Source organism: Coffea eugenioides, chromosome 3 (assembly GCF_003713205.1).
Source record: "Coffea eugenioides isolate CCC68of chromosome 3, Ceug_1.0, whole genome shotgun sequence".
Taxonomy (NCBI): domain Eukaryota; kingdom Viridiplantae; phylum Streptophyta; class Magnoliopsida; order Gentianales; family Rubiaceae; genus Coffea; species Coffea eugenioides.
Genome location: NC_040037.1, coordinates 17,377,918 through 17,394,021, shown reverse-complemented (window position 1 = coordinate 17,394,021; position 16,104 = coordinate 17,377,918). Strand labels below are relative to the sequence as shown.

Below are 16,104 nucleotides of genomic sequence, written 5' to 3'. Positions count from 1 at the left end.
AAGCACAACTCTATTCCCTTTGTTTCCCAATTTTGTACAACGCTAGTCTCTTTGCTTCACTAGTTTTGTTGGCCAAAAAGAAGAATGGCACCTGGAGGTTGACATTTGAATCATCTGACAATTAAGGATAAGTTTCCTATACCAAATATTGAAGAACAACTAGATGAATTGGGTGGAGCAGAATAATATTCCAACTTAGGTTTGTGTGTAGGGTACCATCAACTTAGAGTGAAATTAAATAATACATTTAAAACTGGTTTTCAGACCCATGAAAGGCATTATGAGTTTCTAGTCATACCTTTTGGCTTGACAAATGCTCTTGCAACCTTCCAAGCATGAATAAGTTAGGTTTTTCACTCTTATTTTAGGAAGTTTGTTCTCATATTGATGATATGCTAGTTTATAGTAAAACTTTGGAAGAGCATCAGGAACACCTTAAGGTAGATTTGAAAATCTTAAGAACCAATCAACTCTATGCAAAAGCCTCAAAATGTTTGTTGGCTCAGAGGCAAGTGGATTATTTGGGCCATGTAATGTCTGCAAAAAGGGTAAGCATGGACATGAATAAAGTGAAGGACATAGCAGAGTGGCCTACACCAGGTTCAATCAAAACACTCATAGGGTTTCTTGGGTTGACTGGGTACTACAGAAGGTTCATCAGAAATTATGGAATAATATGCACTCACTGAAGTTCTCGAAAAGGATGCTTTTGGCTGGAATAAGGAGGCGTAGTGTGCTTTTGAAACATTAAAATAGGTTATGTGCTCTGCACCTATGTCAACGCTTCGTGACTTCAAAATTCCATCTGTTCTAGAGTTTGGTGCTAGCAGTGGTGGAATTGGGGCAATGTTACAGCAAGAATCACACCCCATTGCATATCTCAGTAGAGCTCTGTCAGGAAAGAATCTGGAACTATCAGTATATGAAAAGTAGCTGCTAGTATTAGTATTAGCAGTTAAAAAGTGGAGACATTACCTCATTGGACATCACTTTGTTATCAAGAGTAACCACTAGTCCCTCAAATACCTACTAGAATAGAAATTAACTACTCCTTTGCAACACAAATGGCTCACTGAGCTAGTTGGTCTTAACTATAAGATACAGTACAAAAAAGGCTGCGAAAATTCTACAGCAAATGCTTTGTCTAGAAGTGTGCTTGATAACCATGAACAGGAACAAGAACAGAACAATTCATGTTCGGCTATTTCAGTTGTGAAACCAAAATGGATGGACGAGTTGTATAAGAGTTATGAAGAGGATATTAACTGTCAAAATCTCATCTCACAATTATTTCTAGACCCTGGTTCTCTTGCAAACTATGAGCTGGTTGATGGTTTGCTCAACTATAAATGGAAACTATTGGTAGGATCAGCTAATGACATTAGGAAACAACTGATTACGAGTATTCATGACTCAGGAGTGCAGGGTCATTCTAGTGAAAGAGGTAGTTTTCATAGGCTCCAATCCATCTTTTATTGGAAAGGCATGCGAAAAGATGTGATACAATACGTTAGATCGTGTGATATATGCCAGAGGTTTAAATTTGAACATGTGGCTTATCCTGGATTATTTCATAATCTACCCATATCAGAGTAGGCTTGGGCTCATATTACCATGGATTTTGTGGAAAAGTTGCGTATTTCAAATGGCTATGATACTATTTTAGTGATCATTGACTGTTTTACCAAATATGAACATTTTTTCTGCACTCAAACATCCCTTTGATGCATCTCAGGTGGCACAGCAGTTCCCAAATGGCATTTACATATTGCATGATTTGCCAATCTCTACAGTCACGAACAGAGACTAGTTATCTATCAGTCAATTCTGATAGAAAATTTTCAAGCTTTTGGGAGTATTTCTACATTTTAGTTCATCTTTTCACCCCCAGATAGATGGATAGTTTGAAAGGCTCAATCAATGTGTAGAAAACTTCTTAAGACGTATGATAGGTGACCACCCCACCAGATGATTTAAATGGTTACCACTAGCGGAATGGTGGTACAATACAACATATCACTCCTCACTACATGCTACACCTTTTGAAGCAACTAAATGGCTATCAACCTAATCACATACCATTGCAACCTTATCAAGACTCACTTGTTCCAGCAGCTGCTCATATGATCTAGGAAAAGGTTAGATTGACCCAGAACATTAAGGAACACCTTTCTAGAGCCCAGTAAGGGATAAAATTCTTTGCTAATTGACATAGGAGTGAGAGATCCTTTGAAGTTGGTGATATGGTGTTCCTTAAATTGCAACCTTATAGATAGCAAACAATGGCTATAAGGAGGAGTTTGAAGCTGTCTGCTAAATACTGTAGGCTTTTTGAAATATTAGAGAATGTTAGAGAGGTCGCATTTAGATTCAAGTTACCAATAGGGGCTAAATTGCACCCGATATTCCATGTTTCACTACTTTTAAAGGAAGATTGGTCCTACCCAAACAATATCCCCACATTTACCTATGTTTAGTGATCAAGATGAATGTATGATGCAACCAAAAAAAATACTGAAGAGGGCAATACTCATTCCAGTCTTACTGTCTTAGGGACAAGACTGATTTCTTAGGGGAAGTATTGTCAAGAATTTAAGGACTTGAAGGTAATTAGTTAATTGCAATAATAGTCCTTGTAACAAAAACTTTTTGTAACATAATTTTAGTAGTAATAGTAAAATAATTCAGTTATGATGAGAATGAGAACAATAGAAACTGTAAGCATATAAATGTAACCACCTTTCGTAAGAAAAAAGGCATGCAAGAAGATGATTTTGGTTCTCTATATTCTCCTTGCAATTTCTCTCTTTTTTCTTCTCTTCTTTTTCCTTTTCTGGTTCTATTCTTTTCTTGGTTCATTTTTAGCTATAATCATCATCTCCTGACTCTAGTCCAAGAGCATTTTTGTAAGAAGAAGGGTTTAATTCCTGACATTCTAGTACTTATCTAGCTCAAATTCAACTCGTTTATTGAAATTAATAAGTCAAGTTCGAGTCTTAGCAACCAAACTTTATTGAGTTTTCGAGTTGTTTGAATCGATTAACAGCACTAAATGCAAGGAAACAAAATTGTGAGTATCAATGTATCATGTGGTGTGTGATTCACAATTTAACCAAACATGAAGAGCAATATATGTAATTAATCTTTTCAACATTTAAGATGGGATTTGATTGGATAAACACGAAGACTTGCAAAGTAGACCAAAAGGTCAATTTTGAAATACATCCACTTCATTCCAGGCTTTCCAGCCACTAATTACCAATAAAACTCCCCATCTCATTATCTCAATAACCAATTGAATAACAAATAGTTAGTAACTGAAAAAAATAAAAAGGAAAAACACACTCCAAAAGGAAAAAAAAAAAAGCAAAATTACTAAACCACCAACAATCCGCCGTCTTCTCAATGAACAACCGCGCTGCTATTGCCGCCGCCGCCCCTGCGGCGGAAGCAGAAAGAGTAGAAAAAATGGGAAGAAATAACAGCAGTAGTATTTTTTGCTTATTGTTTTTAGTTAATTTTTTGAATTTGATTAGTACGAAAGTAAACGGCGGTGGAGTATTCCAGGTGGATTACAAGTTCGCCGGCACGGAGAGGTCTCTCAGCGCTCTTAGGGAGCACGATAGCATCCGCCACCTCCAAATTATCGCCGGCGTTGACTTGCCCATTGGTGGCACCGGCCGCCCTGATGCTGTCGGGTTTGTTGACATCATCTATCTCTGTGTTTCTCTTTCTCCATGATTTTTTCTGCTAATTAAATAATCAAAGCGAAAATCATGCTTTAAACGGTTGTACTGTTCGATAAGGTATGAGACTCTGAGCATAACGTACAAGTATTAGAACAGGCAAATGAAATGTTGTAGGGATGCTTTTTGTACTCTCTGTAGTTGTCTTTGTACCACTGTAGCTAATTAAGATTTGCGTCAAAGTTCCTTTCCCCGGTAAATGTATATGTGTGACTAATTTTGTGGTAGTAGTATATTTTTGAATGGATAGACAAATACTGAGGTGAATGAAGAGTTGTTCTTTATGCTTGACTGGTTGTGCAGTCGTTACTGATAATAATTTCTTTAGTGTAATTCAGTTCTGGAAGTCTTCTAGGAGTGCCGAGGCAAACAAATTTGTGCTAGCATGTATTGTGATTTGAGCATTGGTAAATTTTCATTTTGAATAGAATGGGATAGCTTGGTTGAAAATTTTACTAGCGCTTATAGCATTTCAAATATGCAGCTTTTCGGCACATAAGTGAAAATCTTGTGGCTGAGTTGGGTAATTTAGAATCATTTATCGGGCATGAATAAAAAAGATGACTCTGTTCCATTGGAAATTGATGACAATTAAATTCATACATTTTGGACATGAATTCTCTGTTTGACTGATGGACTCATGGAAGGGGGTTTGCACCTTTTTTCCCCCTTTATCAGTCAACCTGAACGAGTCTACCTAATGTTGGATTTTGCTGTTCCACTTGCCAAAAATAAAAAAGGATAATTTTGAACTGCATCTAAGATGGAAGGTGATTAGATGACTTCAGAGATGTTCGCATTTTATTTCTTCTTACTATTATTTTGTATTGGAGCTTAATTTCTGATTTCTTGAATGTAGGCTGTACTATGCAAAAATAGGGATTGGGACACCTTCAAAAGATTACTATGTGCAAGTGGATACTGGGAGTGACATCATGTGGGTTAATTGCATTAATTGCCAACAATGTCCTACCAGAGGCTATCGTGGTGTATGTCTCTCATTTTAGGCTTTCTCAAGTGCCATATCGTAATCAACGCCCACGCACCTTTTCCACGCACCTTTTCCTAGAACAAAATTTTTTGTATATTGGTGACATGGTTTTAAATTTGTTCTGCTTTGGCAGCTCGAATTAACCCAATACAATCCAAAGGATTCTCTTACCGGACAACTGATTACTTGTGAATGGGAATTTTGTAAGGAGATCATGCGCGATTCATCCTCGGGGTGTACCTCTAATGAGACTTGTCTATATACTGAAGTTTATGGGGATGGGAGTTTTAGCATGGGATACTTTGTTGAGGATTTCGTTCAGTATGATCGGGTTTCTGGTGATCTTCAAACTCAATCAGCAAACGGAAGTGTCATATTCGGGTTAGTTTATTTTCTGCTCGTGTAATTGTATCATGAACTTGCTGCTTTATGAGTGTGGATTTCTTGGTAACTGTTGTTATTCATGACTTAGCATTTGCATCTTGCTCCTTGTAAGCGATACACATTTCAAAGAGAATCAATTGTAGGAAATGGTTTTTGGGTCTAACCCAGGTATCATCCTAGTGTTTTTTTTAATGAGCTTTATGGTACTCTTCCTATTAGAAGAGATTTTGGGTGCCCTTTCCACCCAAATTGGGAGGCAATAATCAATGGACAAGAAGGAATTCAAGAGAATGGCAGCAGATAAGGAAAACTGGAAGAATTAAAAAGAGGAAGGAAGGATTACAAAAGAATTAATATTAACAGTAACCAACTAATTTTAGAAGTTGATTTCGGGAGAAGCTGATGTATGGTTTCTCTATCTAATTTTGCAAATGGTTAAATCTGATTCAAGAAGTTGCCTTGGATGGCAGTCTTGTGGTTTAGGTGGAAACCTTGGCATGTGGAGTTGTGAAAGGTCATTGAGGATGCCCTATTTTAAGTATTTTAAACCCTTGTGCATCAAGGCATTTGTACTTGAACTAGTGTAACAGAAAAATGTTATAGAGGTGCAATCCTTGTGTTATGATATCTACTGTTGGTAGTTGCATAAGTGCTTAAGAATCTGTAGTTGTATGAGGATAACTAGCTCTGTTTTTGTTAAGGGTTATAAAGATTAAATTATATGGATTCACTCATTATAGTAGGGTTGTGAATACAAGAAAACCTTGTATTCCATGAATGTCCAGATCCAGAATAAATGATTTCTTTGATGGAGGTTTTTGGAATTCTTTTAGTTCTACTATTAGTAGGACAATGTGAATTTCTCAAAATTGACCTTCAAAATCAACTTTTTGAGGATGTGTTAAATTTGTTTCCACAATGGAAATGCAATATGTGTCCTCATGCACAGTTGTATGTTCACTTGGATTTTGAGATGTATGCTTCGTCCGCTTTTGTTATCATAAGTGGCTGGTACATATCACACATGATGCTGAGCCTCAAGTCCTTGAGCACCTGCTTATGTTTTTAGAAGACTTCATATGATATGCTGGAAGATGGTGGTAGGTTTTTACTTTGAACCTAGTATTCGAGTATATGTTACTGCTGGTGGTTGTTGACCAAGTTCTTACAAGGAAGGAGAGAAGAGGAGGGAAGACCAGGGTAGTGGAGGTGTGGTGGGCATAGCCGAGACAGGAATTTCTGCATGTAATATGATCATCTCTCGGTGTGATTTTGTACACAAGGGTGGATAAAGGTGCATTACTTTAGAGAATTCAACGTAATATTTTTGATCAGTAAACGTAAGTTGGATCTTGCCGATGATTTATCAAAAGCTCATTGTGCTTTTGAGTTTTTTTTTTTTTTTTGGGGAAAAATGAGAAGAAATTATGCCTATTTTCTTTATATGTATTGCGAGTTCTAGAAAAGGTCTTGAATGTTGTTGATTGTCATGTTTGTATGGTCAAAAAGGAAAATTTAAAACATAATAATGGAAAAGAAAGATTTGGGAATTTCAATAACTTCAAAAAGGAGTTTATGGTCTATGACAATTATATTCAGATCAGGCATGGGGATCCATTAAGTGTAGCCCCATCACTGATAATTTTCTAATGCACTAGTAACAGAATGCCATAGAAACTTCAATTATTGTGGGTAGAAATTCAACTCTATAACATGTACATGTATAGCAACTTTGAGATGCAGAAGAAAGTTGGTTTTTTAGATTCTCTAGAAGTATTGCATGTTAAAATATGAGAACTTTATTGTACACGTTGTGAAAATACGTTCTTGATGGGAGAGCTGTGCAAATCCTTGTTTTGTAATGGATTTCGGAATCTGATATTTCTGCTGAGCAGATTGTGGATTCTAATATGGAAGGTTGGATGGTGGTTCATTGTTAAAAGCCGAAAGTGATTGGAGAAGTGAAGTCATTCAGGTAGAAGTTTAATAAGACTGATATTGGTGGGCAGTATTGATTTTGAAAGATAAATGGATGCAAGTGCTATTTAAGTTTTCAACTAAAAGCTTTTGATCATTTAGAAATGTTTTAAGCCCCTTAATACTTGTTATGGACCAGCAAATTGGCTAAGATGCATAATTTCTCATTCTTCTGCTTAGAATGACAATTTCTGGTTGTTTGAGATTATTTTGATGGAGGGATTTTGAGTGCAAAGTAGCTACCCCAGTATGGATTACTAATCAAATCATTTAAAGAGGTTCCATGCACAGTGACAACTTCAACCTGGATATGATATCTCTATTTGAAAGATGGTCCGTTCAGCATGAAGATTTGTCATATCGTACCTGTAGACAGAATCTGTTGACTTACAAAATGAGTTGATGTTGTATCAGGGAGTGTAAAAGTAGGAAATCTCTGGATATTTGTAACATGATATTGATATAAAAAGTCACCGATGTGTGTTTGTAGTAATTCTGTTTGCCCGACTCAAAACTTTCTAAGAAAGTCCCTTTAGAAAATACATGTTTCATTTCCATGAAGGAGCTGACTTCAATTTTTCAATTATAATCTTACAATGCTCTGTATGCCAAAATACATTCTGTGCCCCAGTGATCTGATTATACAGCTGACATTAGTTGTAGAATTAAATGTTGGCTTTATAGTTCAATATTGGTGGATGTTCAACTTATAAATATAGAATTATATGACTTATTTTCCGATCTGTTCTTGTTCGATTTTCCAGTTATTCACACAGATACGTGAAGTCTGTGCAGGTCAAAATTATATTAAGCATCAAAGAAGACAACGAGCTTCTATATGTTTCTTTCAACTCCAAGGTTAGGTTTGCTTGGGAGTGTCTACATTCTATGGATTTGATTGGAAACTGAACATGTAGCCCCTACTAAGATAGTGCTGTGACTATAAACTGTTGCATTATCCACTACCCCAATAGCTAAAAAAATATATAAAGAATAATCTTTTCTTCTATAGTTTATTGGTGAAGTAGTAGCTGAAAGTCTCAGGCAACTGTTAAGAATCCCTGGTCTTTTAAGCTAATCTCCAGCTTCTTTGATGAATTTTTGACAAAAAGATGCCTTATCCCACTCACAAAATTTTGTCCGCCAACATGGTCAACCATTCAAGATGCGTTGTTGCTTTCCATGCCCATCATTGTGTAACTCTTAGTTTAGGTGACAATTAGTTAAATTTTGTGGTAGCTTGGCGTTCGACAACTTCCGAGCTGCCCATGCCATGGGATAATCATCCCTTGCATATTGCACACTCAGATTTAATTTTGATCTCTGGAAGGTTTGAGTAGAGCTGCTTATGCAGTTTCTTTATGTTGCTGCAGGCAGGTTATGATATTATAATGTGCCAAAACCTGGTACAGTGGTCCAAAGCAAGTCCATTAACCTTTATAAAAATGAGATGGGTTTAGCAGAATTTCAAGTTCAGTGTTACTAGAGCTAAATCAATTCTAGAGTACGCATCAAGTCAAGTTGCTTGGTTGTGGTACAAGCTTTTAGTGCTGGATTCTTCATTTCATTGATGATCATAATCTCAAGCAAACCAAAATTTTGGGAAATTCTTTCTGATCTTATTCACTTAGTTGTTTATTTTTCTGAAAATGGGTCTTTGCATGCATATCATGGGTATGTAAGGTTTGTTTTGCAATAATACCAATATTCTCTGTGGAAAAAGTGTTAGGTGACTGAAGAGATACTTTGTATTTCTTTCTTTATCTATTCTTGCATTGCATTGCAGAAGTTAGACAAGAATTCTGTGTCAGTTTTTCACTTTTTAGATATCTTGGGGCTGCAAATTTGTCTTATGTATTCTTGTGCATTAGTTTTAATCGTAGAAGATGGTTTACTGGATTAATGGTTTGGCTTTTGCAATTGGTGATGGATAGCTTGTTTCTTCCTGTCAATTACCAAATTCTGCTTATTTGGCAGGTGTGGTGCTGGACCATCAGCTGATCTTAGTTCATCTGATGATGCCCTTGATGGTGTACTTGGTTTTGGAAAGGCAAATTCATCCTTGATTTCACAGCTTGCATCAGCGGGAAGGGTGAAAAATATGTTTGCCCATTGTTTAGATGGTGTAAATGGTGGTGGAATTTTTGCCATAGGACATGTTGTTCAACCAAAAGTTAACATGACAGCTTTAGTACCAAACCAGTATGTGGGATCTTTCCTATGAACTTAATTACTTTCACTTTTCAGATTTCTGAATGATAATTTATGTGGTTTGCTCGGTATGTTCTTTTGTGAGGCACTGCTTGCTCGATCATGTTTAACAAAGTTGAATAGTTGGTTTGGCCTTTTTTATCATTAGATTGGTAGATCAAGAGAAAGGGTTTTACAATTACAATTAATTTGATGTGGCAGTATTTGATATGTTCAATTTGCTTGTAATGTTCAGGAACATTTTATAATCCTCTGAATTAATCAATTGGAAAAATGTTTTCTTATGTTCTTTGGATTACTAAATTGGGGTTTTACCTTGGTTATTTAGCCTGCATATCTGGTTCACCCTTGATTGAAATTTCAGTTTGATTACTTTTACATCTTTTTACTTTGAAAATTGGAGTTTGGATGGTCTGTATTGATTTATGTATCTACATTAATGTGTGAAAAGTTTTTGATTTTTGGTTTTCTGAGAAGTGATGCCAGCAGAAACCAGGCATATAACCTTATTCTTGGTTGACATTATTATAAGTTGGTAACTAGAAAATCTGGTGCCCTTGCAAGCTAACATTTAGGAGAACAGATCTAAATGTGTGCTTTTTTATGGAATTTAACAGTACAAATGGATTTCCATGCATTGCTTCTCTTACATGTGGTACTTTCTTTTGTCATGTTCTATGAAACGATGTAGCAGATGACTTGTATGATTGAAAACTATCTTTGGATTGAGACAACTCATCTTTGTCTTGTTTGCTGATTTTGCTGTTGGTTCTTGTGTGGAGAATCTATCAGCTTATCTATGGAGATAAATAACTTAAGCAGATATTTTTACAGTCAGTAGATGCAGTGGTGTCAAATCTGGAAACATGTATCCATAAATATCAAAGTATGGAATATGCTTCTTCATGTATTGACGTTCTTAAACTATCCAGTTATTGTATCCAAATTACAGATTTTGCAGGCATCTTACATACAAATTTGTTGAATGTGCATACAAGACTTTGGATCTAAAATGTTTCATTACTGGGGAAAATTTTGTTTAATTGTGATCTCAAGTAGAAGCAGCTCATGACCAGTTTAGCGTGTCTTGCTGTTTGCCTTCTGTCTGATGTGTTTATAATATCATATTTTAGGTTGTAGTTTTGAAACATAAAATTGGCCTTTTATTCCTCTTCTGTTAACCAAACGTGTACTTTACCATGGAAAAATGTAAGGTCGCATTACAATGTCAACATGACAGCAATTGAAGTCGGTCATGTTATGCTAAGTCTTCCTACGGAGGTATTCACTGTTGGAGATACAAAAGGGGCAATAATTGATAGTGGTACAACCTTGGCTTATTTCCCAGAAGTCGTATATCAGCAACTAGTAGTAAAGGTATCTCTTGTCTTATATACAGAATAACCTTAAGTTGGGGTGCACTTGTCTTATCTTTTTTTCTTTTCAAACATGTTTGAAGATACTGTCCTGGCAACCTGATTTGAAACTGCAAATAGTTCACGATGACTATACGTGCTTTGACTACTCTGATAGGTATGGTGATTAATTCAACTAACCATCTTTTTTTTTTTTTTAGTCGTTTCTTATGACGTGACATCTTTTAGAGCAAACATTCAAAGTTGACTGAGGTGTAGAGAGATGATGTGAGCGGGATAATATTTCAGTGCATCTTTCTTGTTGGATGGGTTACAAAAAACCTGATTCAAGTGCACAACTAAGTTGTTTGACCTGATTCTGATAAGTCAGTAAAATATTTTTATCTGATAATTCAGAAAAAATAAACACGTAAACTACTGATTAGTTTTTTTTAAGGGAATATTTTGCTGATGCTGATTAATAGGTACTGTAACCTCCTCTATTCTATTGGAAATTATTTCGACTGTACTGTGATTTTCATGTGACATAATACGAACTTTCCCTGGAGTCAGTGACATTCTTAAGAATTGCTGGAGCATACATGAACAAAAGTATGAAATTTTGAATGAGATGAACCAGACGCACTATTTGTTGGATCTAAGAAGTGGAGTTTATTGTTTCGTGGAAAATCTCAAGCTGAGTCTTTATAAGTATGACAAGTTTTTGGATGTTACCATATCAAACGTTACTAAATGGTTCAGTTTCTAATTTGAGGTTCTGCTATATAACTTTTATTTCAATAGATTAGGCCAATAAGGCTCTCCCATACGTCTTAATCATTTTTTTGGTTAATAAACACCGAATTGTCTATGCCAAAATTCCACCATCTCTGGGTGTTGACTTGAAACAAAATTAGGTTGTCTTTAGCTTTTCATCCTTTATACAAATATTTTCTGTCTAATGCTAAAATATATGATCTGCATGAGAATGAGGTAAAAATGCTGCTTGAGACGTGCCAATTCCAGTTCCAAGGGAAAGCTTACTTGCAATACATTTAAAAATAGCTTCTTAACTTCTCTTGCTAAGAAGTCATTAACTTAATGGAAATTTCTCTTGAATTTGGGAGTTCCATTTATTTCTTGTTAAAGTTGTTCCTCACACATACTTATATTGTTGAGGACTTTATGTGGCTTCATCTTTTTTTCTTTTCACCCAAAGATTTGAAGTTGTTTCAATTTTGTCCTCCAGTTATGTTGTTTGAGATTCTGTTAGATAACTGGCAATGGCGATTGGTGGTTTATTGGAAAATTTGAAATAATGTTTTCTTATCTCTTGCAGTGTTGATGACGGGTTTCCCCCAGTCACTTTTCACTTTGGAAATTCACTTAATTTGACAGTTTATCCACATGATTATCTATTTCCTTTTGTAAGTATCTTCTACCCAAGTTTCTTTTGCGAAGTTAACACTGTTTGACAGACATCAATTTGTTTTCACTTTTTTTATATTTTTATTTTTTCTTCTGTTTTCAATTTTGTTGTTTTTATTTTCATTTTTATTCTTGGCCCCCTTTTTTTTGGGGGGGGGGGGGGGGGGGTCGTGTTGGTGGTGGGGTTCACAAGATGTTTGTTCAACTATTGCCTTTTCCTGATTTGTTCTTAGTGGTAGAGTTAAAAGAGTTCTGATTAGTGACTTCTTCATAATTTGTTATTTACAGTAGAATTAGATCAGTTCTGAATTTGCTTCAGTACAGTTCTGGTTAAGAGTTGCATGTTGCAATACAGATGCTTTTGTTTCTGTATAACAGTGAGGTTGAGCACTCCACTATATTGATTTTAAAGTCATAATACTTGGTTTCGGCATAGGTCAGGTGGTTTGGTACATATTAAATCATGACATATTTTTTTGCTGTCTCCTTTGCATCAGAACTTCTCTTCTGCTGTTACATGTCCTCAGAAACCTTCTTCAAATACCCATGCTCTGGTTTTTAGGTCTAATGAAATTTTTTTCTTCTTGCTACTTCTGCAGGATGGGTTAATGTGTGTTGGATGGCAGAACAGTGGGGTACTCTCTGGTGAGAAGACGAATATTACGCTCCTAGGAGGTATGTTTCTCTGTGTTTAATACATTCATTACTGGTTCTCTTTGATATACAGAACTCATCATCTCACTTAACCATCTTGAGCAATTAACTAAATGCTTCTGTCCTAGTTGCTCTCTCTTTCTGGCTTTCTGTTTCTTTCTTCCTGTCTCTATTCTTTGGTTCATCTGTCCTCCCCTCCCTCCCTCCCGTCCCCCCCCCCCCCCCACACGACAAAATAAAAAAAGAAATTGTGATGTGGAACTACTAATAATTGAGTCTCCACTGAACTATGTTCTCTATGGCCAAACCTTTCATGCAAGTTTCACCTTTTATGACTTGGAATATCTCTATGCAAAGTTAAGATTACCAATATGTGTTGTAAAAGAAATAGGAAAAATCTTGATTTGATACAAGTAACTGAAAATTTTCAAATTTGGGAGCTGATACTTTACTTGTCGTTTTACAAGTGCATATTCAATTGGCTGGGGTTCTACAACATGAATTGCAGTTTCAAAACTTCTGAAATATGACACAAACCTTGATCATTCTTTTCCATCCTATCATTCTTTTCTTCTGGAGAACCAAATTCAAACCTCAGCTCCCTTTTTACTGCATTACTTGGCAGTCCTGCATAGAACTGGTTGTTATTTACCAACCAGAAAACCTTACTCCCTCTCGTTTCAGGCAGTGGCATATTGCATAGCACAAAAGAGAACATTTAATTGATAAAGGGAATTAGGATAAAGAAAATAATAAAAATTTAATCTAATGGTATCTACCAGTCTCTAATGGAATTTCTAGAATCTTGCATGCCTTCAAAATCACATAAAATTCGTTTTCATTCTTCTTATTCCACTTCTTTTCTTTTCCTTTCCTTTTTTCCTAATCTCTTCAATTCTACACTTTACCCATCCTGAATATGAAAATCTTCTGTAATGTACAATTATTTTAACCTTTTGGTTTATGATTTAGATGGTTGCCTTGGGTCTATTTTTCGAGTGTGAGATATAGTTTTTTCGGTGAACTTCAAATCATCCATGCTCTAGCGAGTTTTGAAGGAACTGAATCCCAAGGAAAACAAGTATTCTAAAGAGATAAAATCAGTCTAGTAATGCTGAGGTTGTGGCTTACTGTAGCAGTTGGAAGCTCTTCATAAAATCAGTCAAATGGTCACTGCAGAAAAATTGTCTTTCTTTTCTTTATGCAATTTTCAACATTTTCATTTCATTGGTTCACTCTCTCCACTGGAGCCTGAATTTTCTGTAACTCAATGACCAGCTGAATGAGCATCTTTAGTCCTCTCTGCCTCATTTGTTGTTAACCACAATGCACTCTTTTGGTTAACAGATTTGGTACTGTCAAACAAGCTGGTCTTATATGATCTGGAAAATCAAACAATTGGCTGGACCACATACAATTGTAAGTATGGACAAACATGTATCTGTCCAAGTCTTCTTTTGATGTTTTCAAGAATGCTAAAGATTTATGCTGATTTCAACATTTTTTAGCTGTTGTATTCTTGTGCTTGTTTTATTCAATTATCTGTTAATCTTGGTTGGTGTAAAGTGGCATTCCTACATTGTCCATTTGTACAGTCAATCTAATAGCAAGCTAACTTAACAACGGAATCCTTCCCCTTTTTATACACATGTTTCTTCTTTTGGAGGAGGAAGGATCACACTGCACTTTTGGTTGTATCTTAAGGTGCTTTTTGGAATGGGTAACATTGGGACCCTACTCTCAAAGTCTCCATTTGTGTTTTTGTTCACCTTTATGTTATTCTGTTGAATGGGAGAGCTGGGAAAGATGTGGAGTTGTGGGTGTGGGCTTTGTTAGATGTGGATTGATGTGGAGAGCTGGAAAAGGTGGAGTTGTTCACCTTCATGTGGATTGTTATTTTGATAATATATTTTGTTAGCTCTAGGTTGTCACTACTTTTTTTTTTTTTTTTGCTTCTTTTTCACAAGAATGGGATGTGAAGGGTGTTGTAACTTTTCATGCCATGGGCTTCCATATTTACGTTGCAAGATTGGGCCTTGTTTTTAAACTGGTTTAGTTGTTACATATGATATCAAGCAATAGTGCAATTGTTTCGGCTGAATATCTTTCAACCAGAAAGTAAGGGAGCACCTCTAACTTGCTTGACTGCATGATTTGATTTTGTAGATTTCTACCTGGCGTACCGATAGCATTTTGCCATCTTTTGGTAAATCTATAGAACATTTCTTGTGTATGGAAAGTAGAGTGCAGACCAATCAAACATTATATACATTTTCATATCATTGCTATATGCAGCAATGCATTAATTCTTTTCTAGCATTCATGAGATGCAAGCCTTACAAAAATCTTATCTACTCCAAGTTTTAATGATGTTTATCCATAGAAGGTTGTTACTCTGAAACCTTTATTTATTTATTTGTTTTTGGAATGGGAAATGCAAACTTGTTGATCAAGTTACACAGCCTGAAGGAAAGAGCTTGATGTTACTGCCCAGCATATTTGATGTTCTGTTAGAACCACTCCTTTTAACTGTAAAATTCATCATTGATTTCAGGTTCTTCCAGCATTAAACTGAAGGATGAAATTACAGGGTCAGTGCATCTGGTTGGTGCTCATTCTATACCATCTTGCGCCTTCAGCCAAAGCGCACAAAAGGCTTTTATCTTCTTGTTACTGATGACTCTGCTGCAAGCTATTTTCACTGGTTTGTGACTGCCATGGTGAATGTTAAGATCAAGAAATTGATATAGAAAATAATTGACTGTTAGAAAGTATTCACAAGAGTATATAACAGAGTGGTGTGACTATCAAGATAGTGATCCAATTTGGCATACAAAGGTTAGTTTTTAGTCTGTTCTAGTACCTTGGAAATTTTGCAATGATAGTAGCAAATTCTCTGAAAACAAATTTTGTAAATAGCTCCGTATATATAGTGACCATCTCTTATATTGCAAGATATCGGCAGCATGTTCTATGATCATCCATGATTACAGTATTATTAATTAGTGTACTCCACAAAACTTGTAACCCCCCATATTCCCAGCATCAGTTACAGCTTTTGCATGTACTTTAAGTTACAGTATAACAGTTCAGGAGTCTTGAACAGACTACTAAATCAGTTCCTTTGATTTTCATCAAAGAAACTTATATGGACTGCCTACCAGATTTGTTAGGTTTGCATGAAATCTGGATGGCGAATATTTGGCATTAGTTTAGCTCTGTAAGGTTTCTGAACACCAGACTAGGTATTGAGCCCAAAAAAATAAGATGGGTGGTTCTTTCTGGATCTGGTTTTTGTAAAAACTCCTAGGTGCATGGCTGTTTCTCTTTAGTCATATAAATAAACAGATTTCAAATC

The 16,104-nt window shown here is 35.8% G+C and overlaps 1 protein-coding gene across 1 annotated transcript; it reads left to right on the top strand.

The window, feature by feature from the left end:
• The first annotated feature begins 3,333 nt into the window (after positions 1–3,333).
• LOC113764546 (aspartic proteinase-like protein 2) lies at positions 3,334–15,726 on the top strand. The gene is made up of 10 exons (XM_027308472.1): positions 3,334–3,698; positions 4,606–4,735; positions 4,871–5,118; positions 9,076–9,300; positions 10,524–10,686; positions 10,769–10,842; positions 12,004–12,091; positions 12,692–12,767; positions 14,094–14,165; positions 15,301–15,726. Exons 1-10 carry the CDS (start codon positions 3,406–3,408, stop codon positions 15,456–15,458), a joined length of 1,527 nt encoding a protein of 508 aa, XP_027164273.1. The 5' UTR covers positions 3,334–3,405; the 3' UTR covers positions 15,459–15,726.
• The last annotated feature ends 378 nt before the right edge of the window (positions 15,727–16,104 follow it).

Coding starts and splice junctions, on each gene's coding strand:
- LOC113764546 (XM_027308472.1), top strand. CDS start 3,406: ATGAACAACCGCGCTGCTATTGCCGCCGCCGCCCCTGCGGCGGAAGCA. Junction 12,768..14,093: donor GAATATTACGCTCCTAGGAG/GTATGTTTCTCT, acceptor TTTGGTTAACAG/ATTTGGTACTGTCAAACAAG. Junction 14,166..15,300: donor TGGCTGGACCACATACAATT/GTAAGTATGGAC, acceptor CATTGATTTCAG/GTTCTTCCAGCATTAAACTG.